This window comes from Aulonocara sp. 'chitande type north' Nkhata Bay, linkage group LG14, assembly GCF_057382095.1.
Source record: "Aulonocara sp. 'chitande type north' Nkhata Bay isolate Kocher_YH1m ecotype deep benthic linkage group LG14, A_spYH_male_GT1.1, whole genome shotgun sequence".
NCBI lineage: Eukaryota > Metazoa > Chordata > Actinopteri > Cichliformes > Cichlidae > Aulonocara > Aulonocara sp. 'chitande type north' Nkhata Bay.
The window spans coordinates 32,107,037-32,121,816 of NC_141357.1; the positions used below are offsets into that span (position 1 = coordinate 32,107,037).

Here is a 14,780-nt window from a genome sequence, read left to right on the forward strand (position 1 = left end):
CCAGTGTCACGACAGTCCCCTAAGCTCAACTCAACACAGCGTGCTTTTAAAGAGTTGTTAAATACCAAACTAAATGCAGAGAGCTGCACAAAGAAGCAGTAAATGTTTGGCTGGCAGAGCGTTTCCAGCGAAGAAACACAGTTCTAGGCTGTTGAAAATGGGGGGTTATGTACAAAAATAGCTGTAATTGCTAAAGAAATAATTATGGACCGTAAAACACAAAAAACAAGTCAGCAGGTGGGGCTGTTCTGTAGCAGTAGGTACCAGGTACCTTTTACCGGTAACCTACTTCTATGTGTATTGTCTTAAGACAAACAATGCTACATTTCTACTAATCTATAAAACAGGGCTTTGCCTTGCATTAGATTTTAAAAATACTAAGTGCAAAACAAGATTTTAAGCTTGATATTAAGGCTTAAAATATGGTTCTGCACCATATTGTATGGATAGCACAGAACATTTGGAATCTTAAACTATGCAATGTTTCTTATACAACAGATAAGAAATAATTGTCTTGTCCTTCCCCAATCGCCCACACTTAGATTGGAAGTCTTCATTTGAAGTAGTTCACCAAACAGTGGATAATGCGTAACATCCCTAAAGAGGTGCCTGCTTCTCACTCTAATGTACACTGTTTAGTCATGCGCCATTTGAATGCTGGTAATTGCTAGCAAGATCAGTTTGGCTTCCTGCTTTCAGTGGCTCCTGCTACTGACACCCAAACTTCAGGATGGAGTGTAAGGTGTATGTTTCTCTCCTGGCCCTGACTCCTGAGCTGCAGCCAGCAAGGGGGCTGACGTGCTGCTCTCTGGCATTGGTTAGCCTCCTGCTGCTCAGTCAAATGAGTCTGCAGTGGACATCATGCATCTGAAACAATCAGCAAGCTAACCAATTGGTCCTCATGATTCTAATGAGCTGTATTAGGTTCCTTATCCCTCTATCATCGAAAGGTCACGTTACCCAATGCTGATCAATGCCAAGCATAGGGAGCTTGGAGAGGTTTTCTACACTAGAATAATTTTTCTCAGCACTACATTTTGCATATATAGTTAAAAAAAAAAAAAAAAGAAGCAGAAGTACAAACAAATTACATCGTGCACTTTTCCAAATACTTATGGACTAACGAAAGAAATCAGCAGGTGGTGCTGCGGATTAGGTATCCACTGAACCTGCTTTATGTGTAACATCCAGAGGCAGACTAAACTAAGTTTCTAGAGTAATCTAAGTAAGAACTAATATCTCTAAATTTGACAAATTAGCACTTTTGGGGTAAAAGAAAATTGTATACACCACTTATAACACTTAACATCTCCAAGCAAGCACCCATTTTCCACTCTGACGTATGCGGTTGTTTCGTGTGATGTTTATGTGCCAGCGCTTACTTGGAGGCTCAGTATTGGTGTCAAGCCTTTGTGTTTTAGTTCTGATGTTCCTGAAAAAAATATTTTGCTGTATGCACATTGGTTAATTTGTTTTATTGTTTTTACTAATAATAAAAATATTAGGAGTAATAGTAATATTATGCAACTGCAGTTTATACGGTACTATACTGTAGAACAAGGGAGTCCACATGTTTTTAACCATAATGAAATGCAGAAAATACTGAGAGGTTAATGCTCACAAACACTGAGATTTTAAATTTATCACAGATTTTTCTAATTTAGTTATAGTTTTTTTTTCCCCATCTTATAATCTATATACAAGAAACCATAAGCCATCTTATTTAGCTTTATGAGAATGATTACTCTAGTAACTGTTTTACCAAATTTAAAGACTAACTCATTTCAGTTGAAGCAGTAAAAGAATTATCAGCCTTCTTCCTGGAATGTGTAGTCATATTTACATTCAACAGGTGCCACACTGCATCTACAATCTTGTACCATTTTATCTGAGTTGAATCTATATTTTCTATATTTAATCTATATACATTTTTTAATTAAAATTGATCTAAAATCAAAATTCACAGCTGTGAATACACACTACAACATAGGTTTCTTCACAGCTGCAGGTTTCTCCCTATGAGGATACATGTTTACATTCAAAGCAGGTGAGGATGTGATGATGGTATCACTCAGCAAACCTGTCCAGCAGGTTTTGCAGTTTCTGTTCCTGTTTTATGACCTCTCCTGTTACATCTCTCTCTCTGTCATTCTTTGTCTCACCTGCTTCTCAGAAACGAGGTGAGCAGCAGGGCGTTGCACGTCCTAGACCAGGTTTAAATAAAGGAGTGGTTTTTTCACCTTGTAATTCCCTGCTGTTTTTTTCCCTCTTTACCTGAAATCAGACGGACAGTCTCCCTTGTAAATCGTGCCAAATACCTGGCACAATTCAGGAAAACAAAATCGACTTAAATGTCTAGAAAGCATCCTTCTACGAACAAATTAATCTATACTTTCAATCACAGGTGGTAAATAATACCGGGTTCAATGGCCACAACAGATCATTTTGCTTACATCTGATGTATTATATACACAAAAAATGTAGCTTTGAATGTGAGCTCTTGTTGCAGGGAAATGGGACCATCTGGATGTAATCATCTGTATGTGGGCTTGCATTGAAAACAGTGAATGCGTTGCTTCTGAGAATGACTAAACATAAATTTTTTCTTGGATTTTTTTCAATATTCAACAGGCTAATTCATTGCTGTTCACTTCAAGGCTTGTATTACTTGTAATACTTAGTCTAGTTACTCCAGGCTTTGTTTGGGTGGCCTTGGAATATATTTATAACACATAAGACCCAAACCAATCTTATAAGAATTTTACAAGCTGCCACTGTATAGTAAAATGGCCTGTAAATGGCCTGTATTTGTATAGCGCTTTACTAGTCCCTAAGGACCCCAAAGCGCTTTACATATCCAGTCATCCACCCATTCACACACACATTCACACACTGGTGATGGCAAGCTACAGTGGGGCAAAAAAGTATTTAGTCAGCCACCGATTGTGCAAGTTCCCCCACTTAAAATGATGACAGAGGTCAGTAATTTGCACCAGAGGTACACTTCAACTGTGAGAGACAGAATGTGAAAAAAAAATCCATGAATCCACATGGTAGGATTTGTAAAGAATTTATTCGTAAATTAGGGAGGAAAATAAGTATTTGGTCACCTCAAACAAGGAAAATCTCTGGCTCTCACAGACCTGTAACGTCTTCTGTAAGAAGCTTTTCTGTCCCCCACTCGTTACCTGTATGAATGGCACCTGTTTGAACTCATCATCTGTATAAAAGACACCTGTCCACAGCCTCAAACAGTCAGACTCCAAACTCCGCCATGGCCAAGACCAAAGAGCTTTCGAAGGACACCAGGAAAAGTATTGTAGACCTGCACCAGACTGGGAAGAGTGAATCTACAATAGGCAAGCAGCTTGGTGTGAAAAAATCAACTGTGGGAGCAATCATCAGAAAATGGAAGACATACAAGACCACTGATAATCTCCCTCGATCTGGGGCTCCACGCAAGATCTCATCCCGTGGGGTCAAAATGATCATGAGAACGGTGAGCAAAGATCCCAGAACCACACGGGGGGGACCTGGTGAATGACCTGCAGAGAGCTGGGACCAAAGTAACAAAGGTCACCATCAGTAACACACTACAACGGCAGGGAATCAAATCCCGCAGTGCCAGACGTGTTCCGCTGCTGAAGCCAGTGCATGTCCAGGCCCGTCTGAAGTTTGCCAGAGAGCACATGGATGATACAGCAGAGGATTGGGAGAATGTCATGTGGTCAGATGAAACCAAAGTAGAACTTTTTGGTATAAACTCAACTTGTCGTGTTTGGAGGAAGAAGAATACTGAGTTGCATCCCAAGAACACCATACCTACTGTGAAGCATGGGGGTGGAAACATCATGCTATGGGGCTGTTTTTCTGCCAAGGGGACAGGACGACTGATCCGTATTAAGGACAGAATGAATGGGGCCATGTATCGTGAGATTTTGAGCCAAAACCTCCTTCCATCAGTGAGAACTTTCAAGATGAAACGAGGCTGGGTCTTCCAACATGACAATGATCCAAAACACACTGCCCGGGCAACAAAGGAGTGGCTCCGTAAGAAGCATTTGAAAGTCCTGGAGTGGCCTAGCCAGTCTCCAGACCTCCGAAACCAGTATGATAACATTACAGGAATGCTGATAGTATCGCAGTTTTAAAGCTTTGTAAAAGAGGTGCACTGGGCAGTGTTTTCATTAGACAAGAGACGAGAGACGAAACTTTATCCTTCCAAACAATGCAGGCAAAATCTGAGATTTTAGCACTGGTCCTGGGCGCCCTGGGCTTATGTGGGACAATAGTCACCACTTGTCTGCCCCATTGGAGGGTTTCTGCCTTCATCGGTGCCAACATCATCGTCATGGAGGAGCTCTTAGAGGGCTTGTGGATGAACTGCTACCGACAGGCTAACATCAACATCCAGTGCAAGGTGTATGACTCGCTGTTAATTCTCCCACCAGAGCTGCAGGCAGCGAGGGGGCTCATGTGTGTCTCCATAGTCCTGGCTTTCATCTCGTTGTTGCTCACAGGATTCGGGATCCAGAAGAGCAGCTGTTGTGGTGACAATTTAAAGAGTAAGAATATCACCTATGCATTAGGAGGGATTCTGTTTCTACTTTCCTTTTTGACCACACTCATCCCCGTAAGCTGGGTGGCCCATACTGTCATCAGTAACTTCTATAACCCAACAACGCTGGATGCTCAGAAGCGGGAGCTGGGATTGTCCCTCTTCATTGGCTGGGCCACTTCTGGTGTTTTGCTAATCACCGGGATCATTGTGCTGGTTAGGTACAGCAAACGCAGTGCAAAGGAAGATCAGCGCTACATTGAAGCATATCATATGGTGAAAAGGAATGAACAGAAGGCGGACAGTGTTGACTTTTCAAGAGCGAAATCTAGTTTTCATACAAATCAGGAATATGTGTAAATAACTGTACTGCAGTGTACTAATTGCATATTAGATGTCTCTCCGTATATTTACGAGCAACATGTGTTTTATTTGCAATGATATATTTAAATCAATATGTAACCATGTTCTATTGTACTATGCATTTGTCTTGTCTGCACTGTTTGGTTTACAGATGCAGCAAAAATATTTGGTTAATATGCTGTACACGAATAAACAACATTGCCTGTGTTTAAAGTAATATAATTTTTGGCAAATCTATATTATCACTGATCAACAATACACTGCTTGCAGTGGCTATCACCGATCAACTTCAATCTTAATGCAGCTCTTACTCCAATGACCCTGAGAATGTCATCACTGTTTTTAAGTACTTTTTTGGCTGCAAGTCTGTATTTTCTGTATTTATTTAAGTCATTTTTGTTGTGCTTAATGATGAATTTCTCATCTGAGACATGACAAATGCAACTGCTTCCCTGTCTTATTTCATTATATTTCATGATCTAATAATCCCGCCAACCAAGTGAACAGATAATTTATTAAAATCTTTAATTCAGTTTGTTTGTGTGATTCAATTCATAGAATTTCTACTTTTTTGTGGAAAGCAAATACTTGACCAACACTCCATTCAGGTATTTTTCTTGTACTAAAAACCTAAGATGGAAAAGTGAAAACAGCCAATGAAGAAGTGCCTCATTTTCACATTTGACAGAACAGAAACTAAAATGTTTCTGTGGCTGCAACAAGGGAACGACCCTGTGTGATAATGACAAAAGGCCCTCCCTCTCAGGTTTCTTTGTGCGACACCTTTTCATCAGCTCGTCTTACGTGTAGAGAAGCAGTGCGTTTCACATCTGTGATCATCCACCCATCAGCTTTCTGTTTGTGAGATGGAGTCGTTTCCTACGCCCATTAGTGTAGTTGGATGCTACAGTTGTTATATTAGTTTTATTCATTTTTTCAACATTTATAGCAAGTCTTTTTTATCTGGCAAATCCTTTCAAATGATAAAACTGGCCACACATTGCATTAGTTAATTTTAAGTTAGCACATGTAATAGTACTGAGATATTACATCGTATGTTCACAATACATTTTCCCTATGCTAAATGTTCTCTAAAATTACGTCAAGTATTTCCGTGTAGTATTAAAAATATCTTACATACTTTTCATTAACTTTGACTTTTTTTGCTTGATTTTTTTTTTTAAATATGATGTTGATTAAACCTTGATGTTACTGTGGTAACAAGATTTAGTGATTTTTAATAACTAAAAACTAACGACTGATCATTAGTACTGGAGGTATTCAAAACAAGCAGCACTCCTTTGTGTCTCGCCATTTATCTGATGGCTCTGAAGCAGCTTAACCAGTAAGGCTGCATTGCATCATTAGCATAGTTTTTGTGGGTGTATAAGTTCCTCAACTTGTTGTTGTTCTCAGATTTTTCTCTTCAGCTGTATAAGTGCACCAGAAGGTTGAGATTAAGCTTTCTGTGTTAACCAGAATGGCCACTTACACTGCTTACAGTGGCTACAGCAAGCCACCTCAATCTTATGTTGGCAGTTACTACGATGGGAAGCCGGCGCTGACAAATGGAGAGTACGGAGAGTATGGGGACTCTGTATATGAGGAAAAGAAGAAAATTGAAAAACGGAAGCAACGAAATGCTATCTGCTGTGAGGTAGTAGCTCTCATCATTGGCTTCATTGGACTAATTGGCGTTGCCGCTGTGACGGGCCTGCCGATGTGGAAGGTAACAGCCTTTATTCAGGAGAACATTATTGTCATGGAGACCCGCTGGGAGGGTTTGTGGATGAACTGCTACAGACAAGCCAACATCAGAATGCAATGTAAAGTGTACGATTCCCTGCTGTTTCTGCCTCCTGATCTCCAGGCTGCCAGGGGTCTGATGTGCAGCTCTGTGGCTCTGACCACCTTCGCCCTTATTGTTTCAGCAGTGGGGATGAAATGCACAAAAGTGGTGGACCACCGGGCTCGTACCAAGCATATTGTTCTTGTGGCTGGTGGCTGCCTGTTCCTCATGGGTTGCCTTACAACCATAATTCCCGTGTCCTGGACAGCCCATGTCATCATCCAAGATTTTTACAACCCTCTACTGATTGATGCCCAGCGTAGAGAGCTCGGAGAGGCCCTTTACATTGGCTGGGTGACTTCAGCGTTGCTTTTCAGTGCCGGAGTGATCCTGCTTTGCCGCCATGCTCCCCGCACCCAAGATCCAGATGAAAGGTTTCAATACAACCCCACAGGAAGCTTCTACCAACCCGCATACACCAACCAGCCAGCATACACCTACCAGCCAGCATATACCTACCAGCCTGCTTACTCTGCAGCCCCACCAGGATCTGTGATATACGCACCAAGTCAATACTAAAGATTTTTGGACTTTTTTTAAAATAAACTTGCCAAAATTTGGCACATTTGATGAGGAGAACTGATTAACTGTCGTTCACTTGAAACAACCAGATATTTCTTTACTTATCAAAGTGTACTGCAAATACTCCGAATCATTATGGACTTGAATGTGTTTCGATGCTGACAAACTGCTGGATTTCTATATTCCTTGTTTGGGTTTTTTTTTTTTAACCCTTTTGCTTAACTCACACTAAATTATATTCTAGCACAGTATGTGTAATCTATTACATCTGTTAATGTTACAACAATTGCATGTTGATATTGCGTTCTTTACAGTTTCTGACTTGCTCTCCAAGAACAAATTGTCAACTAGGCCCTTTTTTCAGATTGTAAACCAGTGATTTGTTTTCAACACTGTTATAAATTAAAATATTACATACAAGTTTTTTCAAAATGCTGGCCAAAATATCTGGCCAAATTTGTTTTTTTCCTAATAAAGTAAATGGCTTGTAAAAGAGAATCTTGTTGTATTTTTTTCCCCCAATGTCTAACACAACAGTACATAGCTGATCAAGAAGTTAAAGGTGCATTATAATGTAAGCAGTGTTTCAGTGCTGACAAATGATCTTAAATTTGTTGTAAATTTCCAAAACCTCCAACTGAAACTGCACTTTCTTCACTCACTAGTGAGCAAATGGAAATATATGTCATTTCTATTGTAGTGTGTGGAAATGTGCCTAAACTAGTAAAACCAGGCTGTTTACACAGATCCACCCACTGTACAAACCTACCAGGTGACTTTATTTCAACCAAACAGGAATTGGTTGCTTTTTTTTTTTTTTTCCCCTGAGAGGAGAGTGACACAAGAGACCCAGACAAGAAATCCAGTACTGACAGTCATGCATGTGTAACATTTGAGACCCTTAAAGCAAACCAAAATATATAAGAATATTAAAAAAATATACAAACGCACACACGCACGTACAAATTGTTTCCTTTTCACGGTACTTCTAAAATGTACTTATCAAATGTATAAAAAAAAATGTTGAATATTTGTCATAATTTGCCATACTTTGTTCTTTTCCCCCCCGCCGTTCTACTACTACTCATATTCTGTTAAAACTACACATCTCTCATATCTTTCATACACACACAGAAGCAGACTTCCCCCGACCCCACTGTTTGTCTTGTCTGTTGTGCGCTCCTGTCTTTAACAGTGTGCTTTACAAAAATGGGGGACAAAGAGTTTTGTCCATTGCTGTTATTTTGTGTCTCCAGTTCCCCTACATGCCCATGTACCATGAGGCCCTCCACAATAGCAGTAAATGATTAAAAATAAAGATGAAGTAATAAACAGGAAGTGAATCAGAACTGATTTTTGATCTGTAACTATAACTGGTAATACATTAACAGAGTATGTTTACCAGTGATACATTTGACGATTCTGAACATGCCCCCATTGTTAAGAAACACCTCGTCGTTTTGTCTTCTTTTAAACCGAAGTCCAAGAATGTAAACTGAGACTTCTGAGTAAACAAAGGGGGAAGCTTAGAGCAGCTACTGGGTTGCTGTACAAAGAATTAAAGGCCCAAGGGATTCAGTTTCCTAGCAACATGTCACAATTCCCACTACCTCCCATTCTGGTGTTATGTCCACAGGGAGGAGGGTGTACAGGTAAACATGAATCTGCTCCTCCTCCATCGGGATGCAAAGCCACTCCACAGAGAAAACCTACTGCTTCCTACAGCAGTTACACTGTGTCCGCACACTATTGCTCTTCTGAGCTTGGATGAGTAAGTGAAGAACAGGATGGCAAACTCAGCACTGGAGATTGTGGGTCTTTTAGTATCCCTAATCGGGCTGATCGGGGCAGCAGCAACTACAGGAATGCCTATGTGGCGCGTCACAGCCTTCATTGGAGACAATATCATCGTGTTTGAGACTCTGTTTGAGGGCTTGTGGATGAATTGCTACCAACAGGCAAGCTTCAGGATGCAGTGTAAAGTGTACGACTCTCTCCTGGCCCTGACTCCTGACCTGCAGGCGGCAAGGGGGCTTATGTGCTGCTCTCTGGCACTGAGTGGTCTTGGTGTGCTGATCAGTCTGATAGGCATGCAGTGCACATCATGCATCCAAAACAATGATCGAGCTAAGCGGCTGGTTCTCATCATTGCTGGTAGCATGATCATATTGGGTTGCTTCTGTGTCCTCATCCCCGTCTCCTGGACGGGTCACGTCATCATCACTAACTTCTACAACCCCTTGCTGATCGATGCCCAGCGGAGAGAGCTTGGAGCAGCTCTCTACATTGGCTGGGTAACTTCGGCTTTCTTGTTTGCTGGAGGATGCATTTTTATTTGCTGTAATATACAGTCGGATGACAAAGATTCAGAGCGATACCTATACTCCAAGGCCTCAGACTATTCGGTCTACCCTCAACAGCCACTACAGCCTCTACAGCCTCAACAACTGATGACGCTTCCCCAACCACGATCTCAGCCAATGCTATCAAGATACCCATCGTCTGTCTACAGTTACCAGTCCAGATATCCCTCTGTACACAGTGCACACAGTGGGGTGGCGTTTCTGTAAACACTTATTTTTATTTTTGTTTTTTTAATTGATCAGAAACTGCATTTCAGGTTTAAGAGAAAATGTGTGTGAACCAATACACCATTTCTACTGAATTATGTGTATTAATTCAATTTTATACTAACAGCCTTATATTTTATACAAATGCTTAAAAAAAAGTGTACATTTATGCTGTATATAACAATTTAATTCAATCTTTAACCACTGAAAATTATTAAAAAGTTGACTTACTGTAAAACATGCACTTTGTTAATGGGACATGTCATCTCTGAAAAACAAGCGTAGTTGTAACTACATTTAACCCTCTCAGGCTCAAATTAAGTTTTTGTTGCTAATGCACAAAAGAATACCTGCAGTGGTACTTGTGAGTAAAAAAAACTCATAAAATATGCATGTGGGGTAATCAGGTTGTTAGCTTTTAACTGTTGCAAATCTGCAACGCCTGCCTTGAGAGGGTTAAAGCTTTAGTCATTTCAAAAAATATTTCTTAACTGTGTCTGAGCTGTGCTGCTAAAAAAGAAAAGAAACAGCTCAAACTCATCTCTGTGGCACAAATAGTCTCTCATTGTCACATTGTCACATTCTGTTTCTTCTTTTTTTTTTTGTTAATCGTTACTAATCAGTTTCAACTAGTATTCAAATCAAAAGTAATAACTAAATGATGGCAGGTGTAGAAGTAGTACAAGAAAAGACCAACAAACACATAACGCTTCATGTGTGAAATGAAAAGAAGAAACAGTTTTCATTTTTCATTATGAGAATTTCACTGGAAAGTAAATGCATCTATCTAAAATACCTCCCAAACTAGGACGTTTATGGCGTTTATGGTGTTTGCTTAACCAAAAAAATCCTGAATCTGTTTAAGTTGGCCGGGTAAAGAGGAAATAGTTACATAAAAACAAGATACTGGGTTAAGGCTACTTGCTTAAGGTGTGGCAGCATAGCCAGATAGTTACAAAGAAAGCATTGAGACAATGGCATAATCATATGATCCAAATTTGCAAGTCACTTTGAATAGAAAACCAAGCAGACTGTGTTAAACATTTCTGTCTCTGTTCAATAGAATACGACTTCTTAATCGAACAGGTCGCTTAATTTCAGTTTTAGTAAGTTCAAATGTAAACTGTACAACTTGAACTTCAAAATAAAACAGTAATGTCACTGCTGTTGGGTAACGCAAATACTTGTGACGTAAGGACAATGTAGTGTTTATTGTTGCTTGAGGTTTCGCGCAATAATTTCTGAAGCCATAATGAATACATGTTGACAAGTTCTGTACATAATTTAAACTTAGACATCTAAACTGTAACTATCTAGAACAAACTGTATTTGGCCTGTGTTATGTGAGATCCCCCTCATTTCACTATCCTCTAAGGTCATCTCTGCTCCCCTGTGGACAATATAAGAACTACATGCGCTGTACTAAACTGTACCACATATTAATGTTTGCTTCTGGGTTGTACCGCATCTAAAGAGTAAGAAAACATGGCAAATAATTAAAATTAAAATAAAAAAAAAATAGTGCTTGGTGTTGTCTTGTTTTGTGTGTACAGTGTTGGAGAAAGTAATGACTGACCCCTATCATCTGAGAACCATAAACACAAAATAAGCAGACCTCCTGCTACCCTCATCCCTCTAAACCAATCAGGTGAATGCAGGGCCTCTTACCCATAACAAACTGTCTCGTACAGCAAGCAACTGTTGTGGATGAGAGCCATTCTAATTCTGGATTTAACCACAACTGGAGTTTTGGAGATTTAACCATGATTCAAGGTGCTTCAGAGCTAGCTGCAATATGCGTGGGCTTGGTTGGCTTGATCGGTGCCTCGGCTACCACGGGGTTGCCCATGTGGAAGGTGACCGCGTTCATCGGAGAAAACATAATTGTGATGGAAACCCGCTGGGAAGGCCTATGGATGAACTGCTACAGACAAGCCAACATCAGAATGCAATGTAAGGTTTATGACTCCCTGCTGTATCTGCCCCCTGAATTACAGGCTGCCAGGGGTCTGATGTGCTCTGCTGTGGCCTTGTCAGCGGTGGGGCTTCTTGTGGCTCTGGCAGGAATGCGATGTGTGTCCTGTATTCGGGGTAATGATTGGGCTAAGACCATTATATTGATGGTTGCAGGGGTTATGCAGTTCATGGCGTGCATCTGTGTCTTTATCCCAGTGTCGTGGACAGGTCATGTTATCATTACAGATTTTTACAATCCTTTGCTGATTGATGCCCAGAGAAGAGAGCTAGGAGAGGCTCTTTACATTGGATGGGTGACAGGTGCTGTGCTTTTCGCCTCATCCCTGTTGTTTGTCTGCCGCCGTTTGCCCAAAGGCAAAGGCTCGTTTGATATGTATCACCCACCAAACTTACTTAGTTATAAGCCAACGCCCAATAGGCCAGCTCTGATGAATTATCATCCCCTGTCCAGCCTTCGATCGACTGGTTCCGTTGGACAAAACGCTGCAATGCCACTGCAAACTGTCATTCCAGTAAGGACAAATAATGGAACAGTATTAAACCCACCTGTTGTCTATAATCTGACTCCTCAGGAAAACGCATCACTGCTATATCAAGGCAGTATGTCTCATCACCCCTCAGTGCAGAGCTCTAACCACAGTGGAAACTTGTATGCTCCAGAGAACTCCTTATACATGAGTCAGAACACCATACCATATTCACTCACTTATGTTCCCACCACGTCCTACCAGTCCAGCTTCCATCCAGTTCCACAGACTCCTATTTTCATAACATATAAAGAATCAAGAGCTCAATCAGTGCCTTACAGTGAGATGAGAGGTGGTGTATACATATAAGGAAAAATCCACAACTGAGTTTAATCCTAATGCATATACTGAATAATACTGAACGGTGTGTTTAAAGTTTTTGTACTGTTAATAACTGTTTTAAATGTTTTGCACTGTGGAAAAAATGTCTGCTTTTATCAAATGGGACACAACCATTGTTATTAGTATACACAAAGATGAGCCTTTGTAAACCATTTAACCTCTGTAGAAATCACCAGGATGGAAAGTTATAGCTTAATGTTTTGCAACCTTTTGCAGCCATTTGTTCAAAAACCTCTAGAATTGTTATCGTTATCACGATGTCTCAGTGTGTGTTTTGCTATCATGATGTGTTTTCCACCAGCCAGATGTATAAATAACTTGTTATTATTATTATTGCTTGCCTGTAATTTCGATTAGCAATGATCATTAAAACCACATTTTAATTTACAAATGTTAGTAGCTGGCAGGTGTTTTTTTTTTTGTTTTGTTTTTTTAATGCAACACTTCACTCTGTAGGTGTGTATAAACTGTTTATATTTCCCAGAGGGAAAACCTTTTTTTTCCAGAGATAGCAGTGAGGGTAGATTAAGGGTATATGCTCTGTGAGGTCCCAGAAGCCCGTTGAATTCTTCTTTCTGCATTTTGAGCAAGTTTGATTATGGAAGACATATTTTATGGTAAAAAAAAAAAAAGCAAATGTTCCTAGAAAAGTAATGATGAAATTTCTTGTTTTAAAGCTCTACTAAACTAAACTACTTAACTAAAAACTCAAACCACATTAAAATCTAAAACAATGAAAAATTAAAGTTGCTAAAAATGAATTTGACATGCATATTATATATATATATATTTTAAATATTTTAGATATGTAACAAAAGATTGTTTGAAACTAAAGACAAGTGTGGTTCACACAAATTTGTGAACCGCACATTGGACTTATTTGAGAAATCAGAAATTAATCGAGCATAACAGTCAACCACTAAAACAAGCAAGCAAATAATTTGCATTTCTAAACATTCTAATAATAAAATGTGTTTTATTATCATTATTTACTTTTTTGTAAATCAGTGAATTTTAAAATTTAGCGATAAAACAAAAATAGTTATATTTTAGCTTTAAAATACGATCTTAATTAAAAACCTTCCACACAGTGGTGGATTAACCATTACAGAAACATAAGAAATTATTTTGTTAATCACCAGCACTATTAATTTAGGGCGTCTTTGGCATAAATCTTGCATTAGGTGGTGGACTAATAAATGTGTTAAACTGTGTACTGTATATACTTATATATTTTATGAATACATGCTGGCAATTAAAATCTCTTCACAATGCAAATCTTCAAAACAAATTTTCTATACTGACATCATATCACCACTAGATGACACCAGAGATCTTTCCAGTGCAGTTTTTTAAGTTGGCGAGCTCCAGATAAAGAAGAGACACATATTATGAAGCTAAATATCATAATATAGGAATAAATTGGGGGGGGAGGGAGCACCAGGATTAAGCTTAAAGCAAAGCAAAAACTATCCATGGTCAAGCAACAGTATCTTTTTGTTCTCCATTCACATGTTCAGCCACAACAAGAGATTTTTTTTGATCATCAGTTTTGGAAGTCTCATGTTAAAATATGTCCATAACATGTATGCTGTTGGATGTACGTAAACTATTTTATTTGACATTGTGATAAATTCATTACATTTTACTTACTAGAAAATGAATTTTAAAGAGTACTTTACAGTTGAGGATATTGAGCTTTTACTTTGTGAGTGGGAAAAAAAAAAACAGCTTAAATATCACTCTCTAATTTAGCCAATTTACTGATAATCAAAAATATAGTAATTACACTAATCTCAAGAAACCCATCAGACATTCTTGGTTCAGAATGGCCACTTCAAATCTCAAGCCACTCTTCCTCAAGGAATAAAGCAAAGAGTATCAAGGTAACCTGAACACATTTTATTTAACTACAAGACCGCGGCAGTTGAACGGTTTGAGGTAGTTAATCTTCAAGGGAGCGTCAACGACCAGTATGGAGATTAGATTTGCGTTTCCATCAGGACTGGGCCAAAGATTTAATCATTCCTCGGTGTACCAAAGCAGAGATCTTGTCGAGGTCGAATGTTGCC

At 39.4% G+C, this 14,780-nt stretch overlaps 4 protein-coding genes across 4 annotated transcripts; all 4 read left to right on the forward strand.

The window, feature by feature from the left end:
* Window positions 1-3,115: 3,115 nt before the first annotated feature.
* Window positions 3,116-5,424, forward strand: LOC147314979 (claudin-17-like). Its single transcript, XM_086260313.1, has one exon. The coding sequence runs from the start codon at window positions 4,229-4,231 to the stop codon at window positions 4,916-4,918; it is 690 nt and encodes a 229-aa protein (XP_086116439.1). The 5' UTR covers window positions 3,116-4,228; the 3' UTR covers window positions 4,919-5,424.
* Window positions 5,425-6,332: 908 nt separating this feature from the next.
* Window positions 6,333-7,808, forward strand: cldn8.2 (claudin 8.2). Its single transcript, XM_086262115.1, has one exon. The coding sequence runs from the start codon at window positions 6,402-6,404 to the stop codon at window positions 7,287-7,289; it is 888 nt and encodes a 295-aa protein (XP_086118241.1). The 5' UTR covers window positions 6,333-6,401; the 3' UTR covers window positions 7,290-7,808.
* A 1,179-nt stretch (window positions 7,809-8,987) lies between these two features.
* cldn8.1 (claudin 8.1) lies at window positions 8,988-11,375 on the forward strand. Its single transcript, XM_086262104.1, has one exon. It carries the CDS (start codon window positions 9,080-9,082, stop codon window positions 9,860-9,862), a length of 783 nt encoding a protein of 260 aa, XP_086118230.1. The 5' UTR covers window positions 8,988-9,079; the 3' UTR covers window positions 9,863-11,375.
* A 139-nt stretch (window positions 11,376-11,514) lies between these two features.
* Window positions 11,515-13,337, forward strand: LOC147314982 (claudin-8-like). Its single transcript, XM_086260315.1, has one exon. It carries the CDS (start codon window positions 11,515-11,517, stop codon window positions 12,673-12,675), a length of 1,161 nt encoding a protein of 386 aa, XP_086116441.1. The 3' UTR covers window positions 12,676-13,337.
* The last annotated feature ends 1,443 nt before the right edge of the window (window positions 13,338-14,780 follow it).